This window comes from Miscanthus floridulus, chromosome 4, assembly GCF_019320115.1.
Source record: "Miscanthus floridulus cultivar M001 chromosome 4, ASM1932011v1, whole genome shotgun sequence".
NCBI classification, from domain to species: Eukaryota; Viridiplantae; Streptophyta; class Magnoliopsida; order Poales; family Poaceae; genus Miscanthus; species Miscanthus floridulus.
Window position 1 is genome coordinate 118,066,239 of NC_089583.1, and position 13,857 is coordinate 118,080,095.

Genomic DNA, 13,857 nt, shown 5'->3' on the forward strand with positions numbered 1-13,857 from the left:
ATCTGATCGAACTCCGGTGGGTGCACTCCGGCGAGGGTAAAAACCCTCCATCAAGCTCTTTTTCTCAAACTTTTTTCAAATGGCTAACTCCAATAGGTCACCCACAAAACAATCATCACCTTTAGCGTCGATCAAAACATTTTCTAAAGTTTTTCACTTGCACCTCACCGTGCTACTCGATCTTAATGCGTATGCAAAGCTAGATCTCACCTAGTAGCACTAGATAACCATATTAGCAATGAATTTGCCCCTCTTTATAGTATGACTATCTATCCTATTAACCCAACCATTTGCTCCTCTCTAATCACCTCATGGGCGGTTTTTCCACCCTTTGCTCCTCTCCATCATCTAAGTGAGCTTTTCTGCCTCAACTAGCATTCCATTCCTTCATCTCTTCTCTTGTTGAGCTTTGCATCACATAATCCTTGCCATCTCCACCATGGCTTTCATACTGCTCAACTCTAGCTTGTGGACTAAGCCTAACCTTTCATGTCATATGAAACATGTTAGTTCACCAATGTTGTCATTTAATTAGCAAAACCCAAACAAGTCTTTCAATGAGATAGATCCTAAGAAACACAAAGACAAATGAGCCACAAGGGGATGATGAAGACACAGATGGATCATTGATGATCCATGAAGACTTTAAGCCACTAACTATGACATAATGGATCGATTGGTGATCAAGACCACCAGATCCCAGGTATGCTAATGATGCACCTGCACAAGTTATCTTTGTACAAAGAAGAATCTAGAAGGTTGAAGAGGAAATGAGAGGTTAATGGTTGCATCAAACCCGCAAACAAACTCTAGCTGAAGACAAGGTTGTATAAGTTGAAGAAAGAGCGTACCTTATCACGACGACAAAAGATCTAAGGATAATAGTCCGGCCACCGAAATAAGTGAGGGGAGTGTTGAAAATAGCAATACATACTTGGAAACTTCTAGAATAATTTGAAAGATTACAAGATTTGGGATATTTGCCATTAGATATTTTTAGAATTATCTTAATGGAAAACAAAGAAAATACTAACCATGTTTCATGGTGCAATGTGGAGTATTCTAGATCTAGATATTTTTGGCGTGACAAAAAAGATCTAGAAACTAGATAAGGATGAGGAAATTCTAGTGTATAGTTATTTTGTCAATAGGTTGTGGAATGTGCCATATGGCATAATCCTAGAGGTCATGTAACAACATAAATAGGGTTGTCTTCACCCTCCTAGGGACTATGCCACCATAAGGGAGGTAGCCACATAAATAGTTGAGTCATATCAGCACACCCAACATTGAACCACAACACACTTGACCAATATAAGACCTCAAGTCTAGCCTCATCAATGCAAGTATGCATTATCTCACTGAACATCACCTCAATCAAGATGCCTTCATCAATACAAGTATGCATTATCTCACTGAACATCACCTCAATCAAGATGCCTCATAGAGATGGACAAAGAGAACCATGGTCCTTGCAGGAACCACACTCCTTTCGAGAACCATGATCTCATAGAGATGGACAAAGAGAACCATGGTCAGTCCTTCCGAGAACCACGATCCTTGTGGCCAGTAGGCCCTATACCGTGACTACGAAATCACTCGATAAGTTTTGTGATTTTTCCCTTAGTGATCCCACTGATCTGTGTCGTGTTGCCACTCACAAGCCTAAGCTCCCCATACTGACAGATAAAATCATTTAGGGTAGTCAATGGGTGGCCTTCGAACTCACGTTCACCGCACCAGCCTGGCATCCCATAAGCCTAACTCTTCTCCACGGCCAATCAGACGGGCATCTAGCGCCATAGCTCTGAGTTGTGTCCAGCTCCCAATATTAGATCACAAATCACTATAGAGTTTCGAGCTCTAACTCTAGCCAGATCCTACACATCATTTGCCTATATATGTTTCTCAATCACGACACCACGCAAATCGATATCGCGAACCTATTGCAAGCTTCCTGCAGGCTTTCGCTTGGAAGGGGATATCCTCGAAAGTTGCCATTGTATAGAGCATGTTCCTAAGAGCCTGAATTCCACCTACCTAGTCTTATCCCTACAATAGATGAAAATATAACATTACGCATGGTAGCAATACATGGGTCCAGTTGTAAACAATAAGCAAAACTAATTCCAAACATAGTAGCTAAGGTGACAAAGGGCAAAAAAATACATCTGGTCATAGGTAACAGAAATGCTGCTAGATTGGGCATCTAGGGATGACGGCACATCCATTCCCTCACTGGTGAAATTGTACCAATTTGTCCCAACCTGCTACCCTAGGTGTCGGGACCAATATTAGGGTACCCGAAGAGGAGTTAATGATCGTCAACATAGGGTACCCAAAGAGGAGAAGTTAATGATCGTCAACATTGATTCATCCGTGCGATCGAGAGCGCGACTACACCGCTTGCCGGGTCACTCCTTGTCCATCCATCGAGACCATGGCCCCCGCCTCAAGCTGACTCCCGAGGGCTGGCTCTGCCTCGCTCGATGTCTGAGGGCAGACTCCATCTCGCCTGACCCCCGAGGGCTGACTCCGTCTTGCCCAACATCTAGGGCTGACTCTGCCTCGCCCAATGTTTGAGGGCTGGCTCCGCCTCGCCCGACGTCTGAAGGCAGACTCCACCTAGCCCAACGTCCGAGGGTAGGTTCCGCCTCACCCGACGTCCGAGGGCAGACTCCACCTCGCCCAACGTTTGGGGGCTGGCTCCGCCTCGCTCGATGTCCGAGGGCTGGCTCTGCCTCGCCTGACGTCCCCGATGTTTGGGGGCTAGCTCCGCCTCGTTCGATGTCTGCACGCTGCTCCTTCATAATGACGCGCGCAGATAAGGCAGGGCACTCAAGTTAATCGTAATACCGAGGACCATACCCTATACGTCTGTAGGAAAGTATCGTCAGGATATGACAAGAAGGGCGCTTTAAGACCTTCCAGGCATGTCAAGGTCCAAATAGTGTTGTAGGCGTCGACATTTGTCTTACAATGTTGTGGGCGCCGCCATTTGTCCTTGGGCACGGATCCTGACGGAAGCACATGACAACCACTACGGTCCAGGAGAAAACTCACATCACCTACAGTAACGGACGTGCGGTCATCGTGTCGTCTGCTTCTCGTAGGGCCATGGATCAGCACCCTGGATTGCCGTGCCGCCCGCCGGGGCGAGACGGGACGTGACAACTTGCTGACAACGCGAGGACATGGCATCATCAGCGGACAGACGCCCAGCGTGGGTCTATCCCTGGCACCGCCTGCTATGTCAGTGGGGCCCACATAGAGGAAAAAAAGACCTGGCATCTTTGAAGAACCTCCTTTGCCTCTGTTTTTTCTTCTTTTTTCCATCTATAATCCCTGCTCTCCCTTGGCCTATAAAAGGGACGGTAGGGCACCCCACTAAGGGGATCGATTTAAGACATCACGCATCACATCACACATAGCTGAGCAGCAACCAAGCTCTCAACATCCATTTGACTTTTTCATCAGAGACTTGGAACCTTTCCCTCTCTCGCCCGTTTGTAACCCATACTATGAACTTTTTAGTGCTAATAACATGAGTAGCAGCCATAAACTGGACGTAGGGACATTCTGCCCAAACCAGTATAAATCTCGTATCTTTTAGCACACCATCCGGGCCAGACGTGCAATAACACAAATTTACTCGTTGGTGTTTACTCGAAACACCAACACTAGGCTTATGTTCACGTCTTGCTGCTCTCTTCTTCTCCTTTCCATCACGTTGTCGCTGCTCCTCAAGCTCAAGCAATAGGGCACCCTCCTCTTCAGCGGTTAGAAACAGACAACGATAAAGCCCACAAAGTAGAGATCTGTATCTCTTATGAGACAGTCAAGCTTATACATTGGTCTGTCATTGTTCATGAGATGTAAGATAAAGTGGCTGCTCAACCCTATATTTGGATTGTGATTTTCTTTAACTGCTCCATTTGTTATTTGATCTGATTAGATCCGAGACCAGTCAACAACACAAGGATTTCTCACTAAACAACATAATATTTTACAAGGAATTTTCTTATGGTTTGTGATCCGAGTGTCATGGGTTTGTAACCGTTGCAGTAATTGGGTTGTTCAAAGTGGGTCAATGTGTGTACCTCTGGTGGCTTAAGCACTCAAAACACAAGGGGTTTATCCTAGTTCAGGCATCTAAGCCCTACGTCCAGTAGTGGTATTCTTCATGTTAAGAATGCTCAATCGAGAGTTTTTACAATAGAGGAAATCGAGAGTGAGATGTAGGGGGAAAGCACTATGCTAATCTAGGGTTTGGTCAAGTTTGAATCCCTCTAGATGGGATATGATTCGATCGATCTGTCCCTTCTACAGGACCCCATGCCTTCCCTTATATACCAAGGAGGCGATGTGAGTACAAAATCATCTGGTTCTAGGGGTTCTAGGGTTCCTAAACCATCACCGTCTGTCTTCTTCGTGGGTGCCGTGGGGCCTTCCTTGTCTTATAGTTGGGGGTCGACAATTGCTTGACCAGTCCCTGGCGGTGCCTAGCATTGACCGCCATGTGTGTTGTCTGCTGTCATCGTGCCTCCCTTGGGTACGCCTTCTAATGGCTTCCTTGCTATACATGAAGGGGAGCCGCTTAGCGGGTCTAGAGACCCTCCACCACGCAGCTTCCCGGAGGCCCTTGTTGTGGTGTGCCATGCCTCGGGTGTGACCCTATTCCGGGAGTGGCCGACACCACCTCATGGTGGTGGAGGAGAAAACGGGCTACACTAGAGAGCTACTAACAAAAGGAACTAACAACTTGTTACTAAATGAACTACAACTACAATGAAAATGACAGCGTATGGTCCGTCCTAGAGTCGGACTATGCCGGTTTGTTTTGAGTGTATACCTAAAACGTCGACATGCCAACCATCTTCATTCTGTGACCGCTCCGTTTTCATTTGCACAAACCGGCGTACCCAGCAGCCTTGCTTATATTTTCAATAACAAGAGCCTAAATGCCCGCGACATAGGCATTTGAGGCTTGGGAGGGGAGAAGAGGCAGTGTGGTGCCCACCGCCTCGCACCATCATTCAAATGTTCTAGACCCAGGCATTTTGGATTTGGGAGGCCGACCAGACTTGGGCAACGATTCACTGATGCATGTGGTTCTAACAAGAACCGAAATGCCCGAGATGTAGGCATTTGATACTTGGGAGGGGCTATGGTTCATCCCACCGTGGATGCCTGGGTCAGGAGCCCAGCGGTGAGGGGTCCACCAGGGATGGATTGCCCAAGACCTAGGCATTATATACTAGGCTTGAGTAGGGGCTTGGTTTGGCTATAACACCCAACCCATTAACTACTAACAAGCTACTAATGGGTTGGAGTGTTACTGCCTAGTGAAGCAACAACAAAACGGAAGGCCCCTACTACAACAAGCTACGAATGGGTTTGAGTAGCATTACAAATGTATTCTACCAAACAAGAGCTACAAATAACACTAGCTACACTGAGAGCTACTAACAAAAGTTTTGAATGTATACCTAAAACGTCGACATGCGAACCGTCTTCGTTCTGTGACCGCTCCGTTTTCATTTGCACAAGCCGACGTACTCTGCAACCTTGCTTATTTTTTCAATAAACAAGAGCCAAAATGCCCGTGACACGTGCATTTGAGGCTTGGGAGGGGAGAAGAGGCAGTGTGGTGCCCACCGCCCCGCACCATCGTTAAAATGTTCGAGACCCCGGACGTCTCTCAGGAAAACCCGTCGGGGAGACGCACTTGGGGTTGATATATATAGGATGGGGAAGGCCACCTAGATCACACATGAATTTTGTCTTGAGATGCATAGAATGACAAGTAATTAGGGTTGTAAGACCTATGGTTTAGAGGAGTAAAAAAGTAGAGTAGAGGTGTTTTTTATGAAACAGTTGGAATTTTATTGAAAAACAAAACAAAAGAACAGAAGCATGAATATCTCACACACACACACACACACACACACACACACACACACACACACACACACATATATATAGATAGATAGATAGAGAGAGAGAGAGGGGGGGGTGGGGGGGTATTATCCCACTAGGAAACGAATCTACATCGAAATCCATATGCATATTTTCTAGTTTTCGGTTGGGACTACGTAAACCCGAGAGAGAGGGGGGGGGGGGTGTGGGGGCTGGTATTATCCCACTAGGAAACGAATCTACGTCGAAATCCATATGCATATTTTCTAGTTTTCGGTTGGGACTAGGTAAACCCGGCCTAGCCGGCTTCATGTTTTTCAGACGGGTTTCTGTCTTTGCCCCCACCTTCCCCCCCCCCCCCCCCCCCCCCCCCCCCCCAAAAAAAAAAAACTGTCAACAACAGGTCTCATAACCTTCTGATACAAATACAGTCCATTAGAACTTGCTTCTCGATCTTGGGATAAACCTGGGAACATGAAAGCAAACATTGGGAGAACTGGCAGAGCCCCGATTATTTATGAAAAGTTTCAGATATCTTCTGGGGTTTTTACTTTTGTGGGTACAACATGTGGATCAACAAGCAGTAAGTAAACTGGATGATGTACTAGTGCATATATCACTTTTGCTTATGTACAGTGCAGGGAGTAAGAATCAATCAAATCAAAGAAGGTTCTCGGAGTTGTCCGTTCAGACATTCAAGGTCATGTTCTTGTTCTTGCATCAGCGTGGGGAGTTATTTGTGCATCATTTTATACAAACAACAAATGATTGACGTTATCTGAACAAGTTTCAGTTTACTTTCCACTGACGCGTCTTCTTTCGGGTATCAAAATTGAGAAAGAGGTAAAGAATAAATTCATATTATTGAGGGGTTGTTGTAGCCAATCACAAGTTCACCAAAATTGTGCTTTGTAAACTTACATATCTATAGTCAAATGCTAATGGAGAATATGGTATTCTTCGTGGAATTACCTCTGTTGCAGGCTTGCAGTACGGCTTGGTGACACACCTGGCTCCGAGTCCGATGGTTGCAGCTTATGCTGTCTACGCAGCTAGGTTCAGTGTGGTTCACTCTCAAGAGGGCTCAAGATCCAAAATCCTTGAAGACAAATGCCGATGTGACAGTTGAGGGGAGCGCCAGCTGTACTATCGGAGTGCAATAATGAGGATCCTGGATGTCGTCGTCGTGGCCTCTCCACTCTTTTGGCCCGGCGCCCCTGACGAAGACATCACCTATGTGAGCTACAACTGGAAAATAGTTTTCTGATGTTTGGATCATGTTGTATCCTTGTTTTGGAGCACCTTTGTTTGAGCCAATGCGCGGGCTCTTCACTCGTAGCTATAGAGCTGCATATGTGTTCATTGGGATTATCCCAAACCTTTGTACTGAGCTGTAATGTTTTTAATATATTTGAGTCCTTATCAAAAAAAAAAAAAAAAGAGAGGGCTCCCCTTGGACTGACGTTCAAGCACCAGTGCACCACACAGTATTCCAGTGAACAGCTCAGATAGCAAGCCGAGTGTGGTGTGTACAAGAAAAGAATCTAACGGAAGGCGAGCCTGACATTTGCTAGGCCTTTTATGTTAGCTTGTTTGAAGTCATTTTTTTGTTTGCTGGGCTGTTCTTAGAGAATTCAGTAGTGTTATCTGACTTGTGATGGCAATTAGGATTTGGATGTTTTATAAATAACAGCCCAGCAAACAAAAAGTACCTCAATTAATAGATTTGAAACTGTGTGGTACATTAATAGATTAATAGATTCGAAACAAGCTATACATAAAGTTTCATAAAGTGCCGTCTTAATTTGTAAATAACAGCCCAGCAAACATCAGTCAGATTTGAAAACACTGTGATTCATCTGACTTGTGATGGCAGTTATGGATAAAGTTTCAAATCTGAATTTATAGAATTTCAAAGAAATGGATACAACTTCACATGTGTTGCAAATAATAAATGCAGTACTTCAGATTTCTAGGGTCAACAACTAAGCACTACAGTGAACTATACATACTCAGATGAATGTTATCCTTCACAAAACTCAGATTTAAATGGTCAACAACTCATCATCACAGCGTGTTTGGTTAACAAGGGAAGCGACACTAACAAAAATCAAACCCAGGGTCTTTGCGGGCAGCAGGCCCTGTGTTTCTGCGAGCGACTTGTTCAGCGAGTTGTGCTATTTCTTCCCTTGTGATACCTCCCATCATTGTCTCGTCGTGACTGATCAACATGACCTCCCCGTGCTGATCAATCAGATCACCTAGTGTCTCCAGAGGATGACCATCCAGTTCATGGTCCGCACACCAGTCCGGCAGCCCATAACTTAAGTCATCTAAGTGGCCAATGAGGCGAGCAGCTAGCACATTTTCCCCTAATCGGGTCCAACAACTGATGTTTAACCACAGGGCTTCTGATAGAGCATGTGCATCCATGTCAAGTCTCAACCTCTTCATAATTTCTGTGAATACGCTCCTCAAGCGAGATGCCTCACAAACTGTTGCCATGAATCTATTACACGCTGTTTGAATGCTTGGGGATGGAATTGGATTGTCCTGAAATGTTGCCATGGTGTACAACATATCCCGAAAAGCTCTAACACCTCCGGCTGTAACTTTATCCCTACAAAGTTGATTAAAAATGATTAACATACCAACACACAAGGTCAATAGACAAACGGAAAGAGTAGTAATACAGAATTAAAACAGACTAAGCGCGAAGCAACAAATAATTATTGGGATTTCGGGTGCCTTAATTTTAGGAATTTTAAAGCAACAAACTTACACAATCAACTCGTGCAATTAAAAAGACAACTCACAAGAGACAATTTACAATTTTTATCCTATAACCAAGCAATGTCAACAACAAAAAAATTAGGCAATTGAGATATAGGAGAAGTGAATAACCTTGGGTCATAGGCTGCAGATATGCCACTATGCTGTGCGTTCAGAAATATTGGCAACTCTATACGTGGGTCTTCAAGGCGGTACCACGTACCCCAACCAGATACTTTGCTCTGTTTTCCTCTTGTGCGTTTCTTCTTATTGTGCTTTGTGACTTGTTGCTCCTTCTTTTCATGCAGTAGAGCCTACTCCTCCTCTGCACTTAGAATCAGTCGCCGCCAAAAAGCCACGAAATACAGGTCAACATCTCTAACGAGACAGTCAACTGCATATGTTTGATCTTCTGAATCAGTAAGCCGGAGTATGAAATGGCTGCTCAGATTGGTTTTGGGATTGCACAGAGGGGTGACGGGTATACAATAGCGCCCCTCTGTGAACGGAGAGAGTGCTCGTTGTCGATGCTTGAGGGACAAAAGCATGGTGAGGTAGTTGCCCATCAGTGAGATGTCATACCAATAGATTGGAATATCATGCAACATGGTTAAGACAAGTGATGACAATATAAGCTAGGTTTCTCTGCCTCTTTTTTGAATAGTAATTAACAACAGAGTGCACTGTCCTAATTAATGTAGCAGTATCAAGGTTACACAAACTGACCTCCAAGCTATCTTGCCATGGGCAAAACAGTTTATCATCAGGCGGGCGTTGAGGCGGAGGGCCTGGAGGAGGCGGAGGTTCGCCTCCTGGTGCTCCCACCATCTGTACATGTGACAAAGTTAAACAAACTAGGGTGTTAACCAATAACATAAATCTTATTCAAAGGAAGATGGAGGATTGAAGGATACTTACCACATTACAACATATGAAGCTCCTGTAGAAAAACTCTCCGTGTCCATGCCTTCGCCTAAATTCAGAATAGGCACAATCGATACCAAGGTTCTGTGCATTTGAATTAAATTCTACTCCTTGTCTAGTAGCCATTTCAAGGACCTTGTAATGCTCAATGATCCTGGCCATGGGGATTATCTGAACAAACACAAGAACAAAGGAATTCAAGTCAAAATGATCTGAACCAGGAAGTAACAGATCGCACAAACACAAGAACAAAGGAATTCAAGTCAAAATGATCTGAACCAGGAAGTAACAGATCTAAAATGAATTTTAATTTGTTATGTTTTCAGGTTTCCACATTTTAACAAAAACTTAAAATGCAATGTCTTTGCTGATATCAATTTGTTCAATGAAGAAAAGAAGAACATATACCGCAGTTACTAAATGGAATAGAAATTCAGAGCTGATAAAGTTCTCATCACAGTCCAATGCTATCAATTAGATCTGTATGGAGTGAAGCCTGGTGGTTCACATGAGGATTCATTATTATTTATTGTGTACTTCTGATCAGAGTTTCTTATCCTGCCCAAAAAACTATTCCACAGAAAATGGGTCCAGATTCACAATTTTTTCCACGATCAGTAGCAACGTGAATAATTGATGCCAAGATCGAACAGTTTACGCAAGGAAACAACAGAGAAGGCAATGAATAAAACAGTAGTGCAGACATATCAAAGAATTTATTTATGTATCTGAAAATCACTTTCATTGCTAATGTTTTAATAATTGTGACTATTAGATCGTTCATCAACACTGAATCCAGTATGTTTAGCTTAAGGATTTTTTACGAGCATGCCAACCACTTTGTAGTACAATGAAGAAAAAGTCAACACTAGCCATAATTAAAATGATGCAAGCAATAACATTTTTACACTTTTCCAAATTTTCAATGCTTCAAAACATAATTGTTTTTTCCCCTTGGCATTCCATATCAAATCACAAGGGGACCTAAGAGTAATTAAGAATCATCTAATCTGGGCGGTACAAATCTCAAGGTTTCAGATAAGCATGGATATAAAGAAAGAAAGATACCAATCCCACATCTCAAACACAAAAATTGGCACAAGAGTGCTCACGCTAGCCACCAATCACAAGTAAAAGTATAAGAAATATTATTGTCATACCATACCTTTCGCCATATGAGTTTTTTAACTTTTTCAGGCCATAACATTGGTGATTTCACCTGTTCCAGAATCAACATAGGAAATCAAACATTCATACAAGGGGGCAGTAGTTACAAAACCAAAACTTCTAGTCTTTGTCAGCTATTCATAATTCGCATGACTATGCTTTGGGGGTTTTAAAGCCAGTTGCAGAAATCAGTCAGACAAGGGCTAAAAAAACCAGTAATGCATGTAATTGGTTAATGGTTTATGCTACTTCAAACAAACATACAGATAGATTTTCCTTAACAGACAGTGACACGACAAATTGCCCCCAACGTCTGCCAAATGATTCCACTCCTACTCTAGGATTCCAGTTCCACATAATCTCTTTGTTCCCGTACAGTAAATCCTCCCAAAGATTCCCCGGAACGGCATGATTCGACCTCCCAAATCACAACCAAACAAGAATCACTCAAGAACGCAGTCGAAAGATCCAAGAAGCAGCACCAGGTCGTTGAACACCGTCTTCGTAAATATTCGATTCTCCCTCCTCCTCCAGAACCGCAACAACATGGCACTCGCCGCCGCCACCTTCGCGGCGGTCATCGAGCATTGCGGGAAGGGGGGCTTGGCCGCTGCGCTCAGCTCCGTAGCTCTCGGGGCGTAGGCGGCGCTGGGCGGGGGAGGGAGCTTGCCGCCCGCGGAGCCCCGGTTCGGAGAAGCCACGGTCTCCTTGTCCTTCCGCTTGGCCGCAGCCGCTGCCTCCGCGGCGGTGGCGGCGGGGGAGTTCCGCCCTCCGGCTTCTGGTGACCCATGGGTCCGTTCTTGGCTGCGCTCGGACGGCGGAGCGGGGCTTTCCGGCTCTGCGGCTGCGGCGGCGTTGGACTTGTCGCAGAGCCCTTCAACCGGTTCTTTGGTTGGAAAGCTTCCATTTTGGTTCTTTCTTCCTAAGCCTGGGCGTTCGGGTTACCCGATTTTTTCGAGTCGGGTAATTCGAGTAATTCAAAATTCGGGTAATAAAAATTGCTACCTGATATTATCCTCGAAAAAACACTACCCGCAAATTCGGGTACCCGATAATTCGGGTTCGGGTTCGGGTATTACCCGATATACCCAAATTTACAGAAAACAACAAACTACACTAAATTTCAGTAGCGATCTATACATAATTTCAGCAGCAATTTGTATAGAATTTCAATAGCAATTTGTAGAGAATAATATATTACAGTCACTCATTCAAATAGAGAGAATTATATTCTAATAAAGTGATAAGTTAAATGGTTCAGCTAACAACACATGATTAATACAAAGACAAAATAAATCTTTGGATAGTTCGGGTAGTTTTGGTACCGGGGGATATTACCCGAATTACCCAAACTAATTTCGGGTAATCAAAATCGCTATCCGAATTTAGGATCGGGGTACCTCGGGTTCAGGTAATTCGGGTCCGGATTCGAGTAATTCGGATACGGGTAATGGATATCGGGTATTTTGCCCAGGCTTATTTCTTCCTGAACCGGAGGCCATCCTGGCGGGAAGAAAAGCTTGACGACGGGAATCCTGGTGGAGGGGCTTGTTCGCGAACTTTGGGAGATCGAGGGGGCGGAGGGGAAATAAATGGAGGGCGTTGTTGGAATTATAGAAAGGACGGGAGGCTATTTGCGAAGGCCGTAACGGTCGTTTCTAACGATGTGGAGCCGAGGGAGCACGCGATTTTGGCAGCTTGGTCCCCCGATGATTCTGGGCTTCTGGCTGATCAATTCCCCACCACGCCCGTGAACAGAATTCCTTCTTTAGCTTTTAGGACCGAAGGGGAAAACCCCAAAATCAGAGTGACCCGCATCCCATCTTTAGAGAAATTATTCGTGCGCCCATCAATATTTGACATCGAATCGCGCATATGTATATCAAAATTTGAACTTTAAACACTCACTTCTCTTATATCTCAGCTGTTTGATTTTTTTGTTTGTTATTAGGGCCTATTTAGATCACACGAGCTAACAACTAGTTGCTAAAGTTTAGCTTTTGAAGATCAAAACAGGAGGGCTATGCTTGATCGTTTCTGTGGCTTATAAGCCGGCTGATGTTGTTTTGTTGTGAGAGAAAAACACTGTATTATGGCTAATAAGCATGGCTAATACGATTAAGCGAACATGGTAAATATGTGGGATAAAGTTTAGCCAAAGTACCAAATAGTTGTTAATTCACTGGTCCTTCAAACCTAACTAACAAGGGCTAAAAGTGCTACGATATCAAAAAGTTACCTCTCCCTCCTATTCTCTCTCCTCTCTCTCCCTGTGTTAGCCTAGGATTAAAACAAGTATTGGGTAACAACTAGTTGGATTTTTTTAGCCATAGCTAATAATTAGTTTTAGTCCATCCAAACAGATCCTTACTCAGGCAACAACGATTTTTGTGTATGATTTTTGCCTAAAAATATTAAAGCAATTTCTACTATCTAATAATCAAATAAGTTTATAAAATAGTCAAATTATAATTTCGAAGGCCGTGTCATTCCAACCCGCACCTTATAAAATGGAATGGAGAGAATACTTCTCATTTATTTGTTAATTTCTATTTATGAATCGTTATATGGATGCAGACACTCATACATATACACACCCTAATTTCTATTAGCGTGTTAGCACGGAGTAATTAGTGAAGATTGACTTCTAAGGTCAATCTTAACGGGTTCATCCCATTAAACTATTTTCACCTCTCTCTTCATTTAAACCATGCCACATCAGCTTATTTAATTCGCATAAAACTCCCATTGCGACTGGCCTAATCCTTTGAGCTTGTTTTGAATACATTAATTTGTTATGATGTCAATACAATACTTTTAAGATCTATTTGAAAATTTATAATTTTTGAAGATCCGTAAGCTCTTCGTTTTTCATTGACAAAAAAGATTCAGATAGAAAAAATTTAAAAAGCCATGCAAGAATTGAGATGTCGTTCTGAAGTTTTTATCCGGACACCTTGTCCATGGTGTCAGACTTGAAGTCATTTCTAAAGAGGTGTTTGAACCTTCAGCTAAAGTTTAGCTCGGATCAAATATCAATTAGGGAGACCTAACATAAGCCGTGACTAATCACGT

The 13,857-nt window shown here is 43.6% G+C and overlaps 1 protein-coding gene across 1 annotated transcript; it reads right to left on the reverse strand.

Moving 5' to 3' along the window:
- Positions 1-7,861: 7,861 nt before the first annotated feature.
- Positions 7,862-13,531, reverse strand: LOC136549191 (uncharacterized). The gene is made up of 7 exons (XM_066540458.1): positions 13,474-13,531; positions 11,265-11,710; positions 10,781-10,834; positions 9,610-9,786; positions 9,418-9,519; positions 8,824-9,221; positions 7,862-8,539 (listed from the first exon to the last, which is right to left on the reverse strand). The coding sequence occupies exons 1-6, from the start codon at positions 13,529-13,531 to the stop codon at positions 9,006-9,008; spliced, it is 1,053 nt and encodes a 350-aa protein (XP_066396555.1). The 3' UTR covers positions 7,862-8,539; positions 8,824-9,005.
- Positions 13,532-13,857: the final 326 nt, after the last annotated feature.

Coding starts and splice junctions, on each gene's coding strand:
- LOC136549191 (XM_066540458.1), bottom strand. CDS start 13,531: ATGGGAGTTTTATGCGAATTAAATAAGCTGATGTGGCATGGTTTAAAT. Junction 9,787..10,780: donor AAAAACTCATATGGCGAAAG/GTATGGTATGAC, acceptor GTGTTTGTTCAG/ATAATCCCCATGGCCAGGAT. Junction 9,222..9,417: donor CATGGCAAGATAGCTTGGAG/GTCAGTTTGTGT, acceptor TTGTCCCTCAAG/CATCGACAACGAGCACTCTC.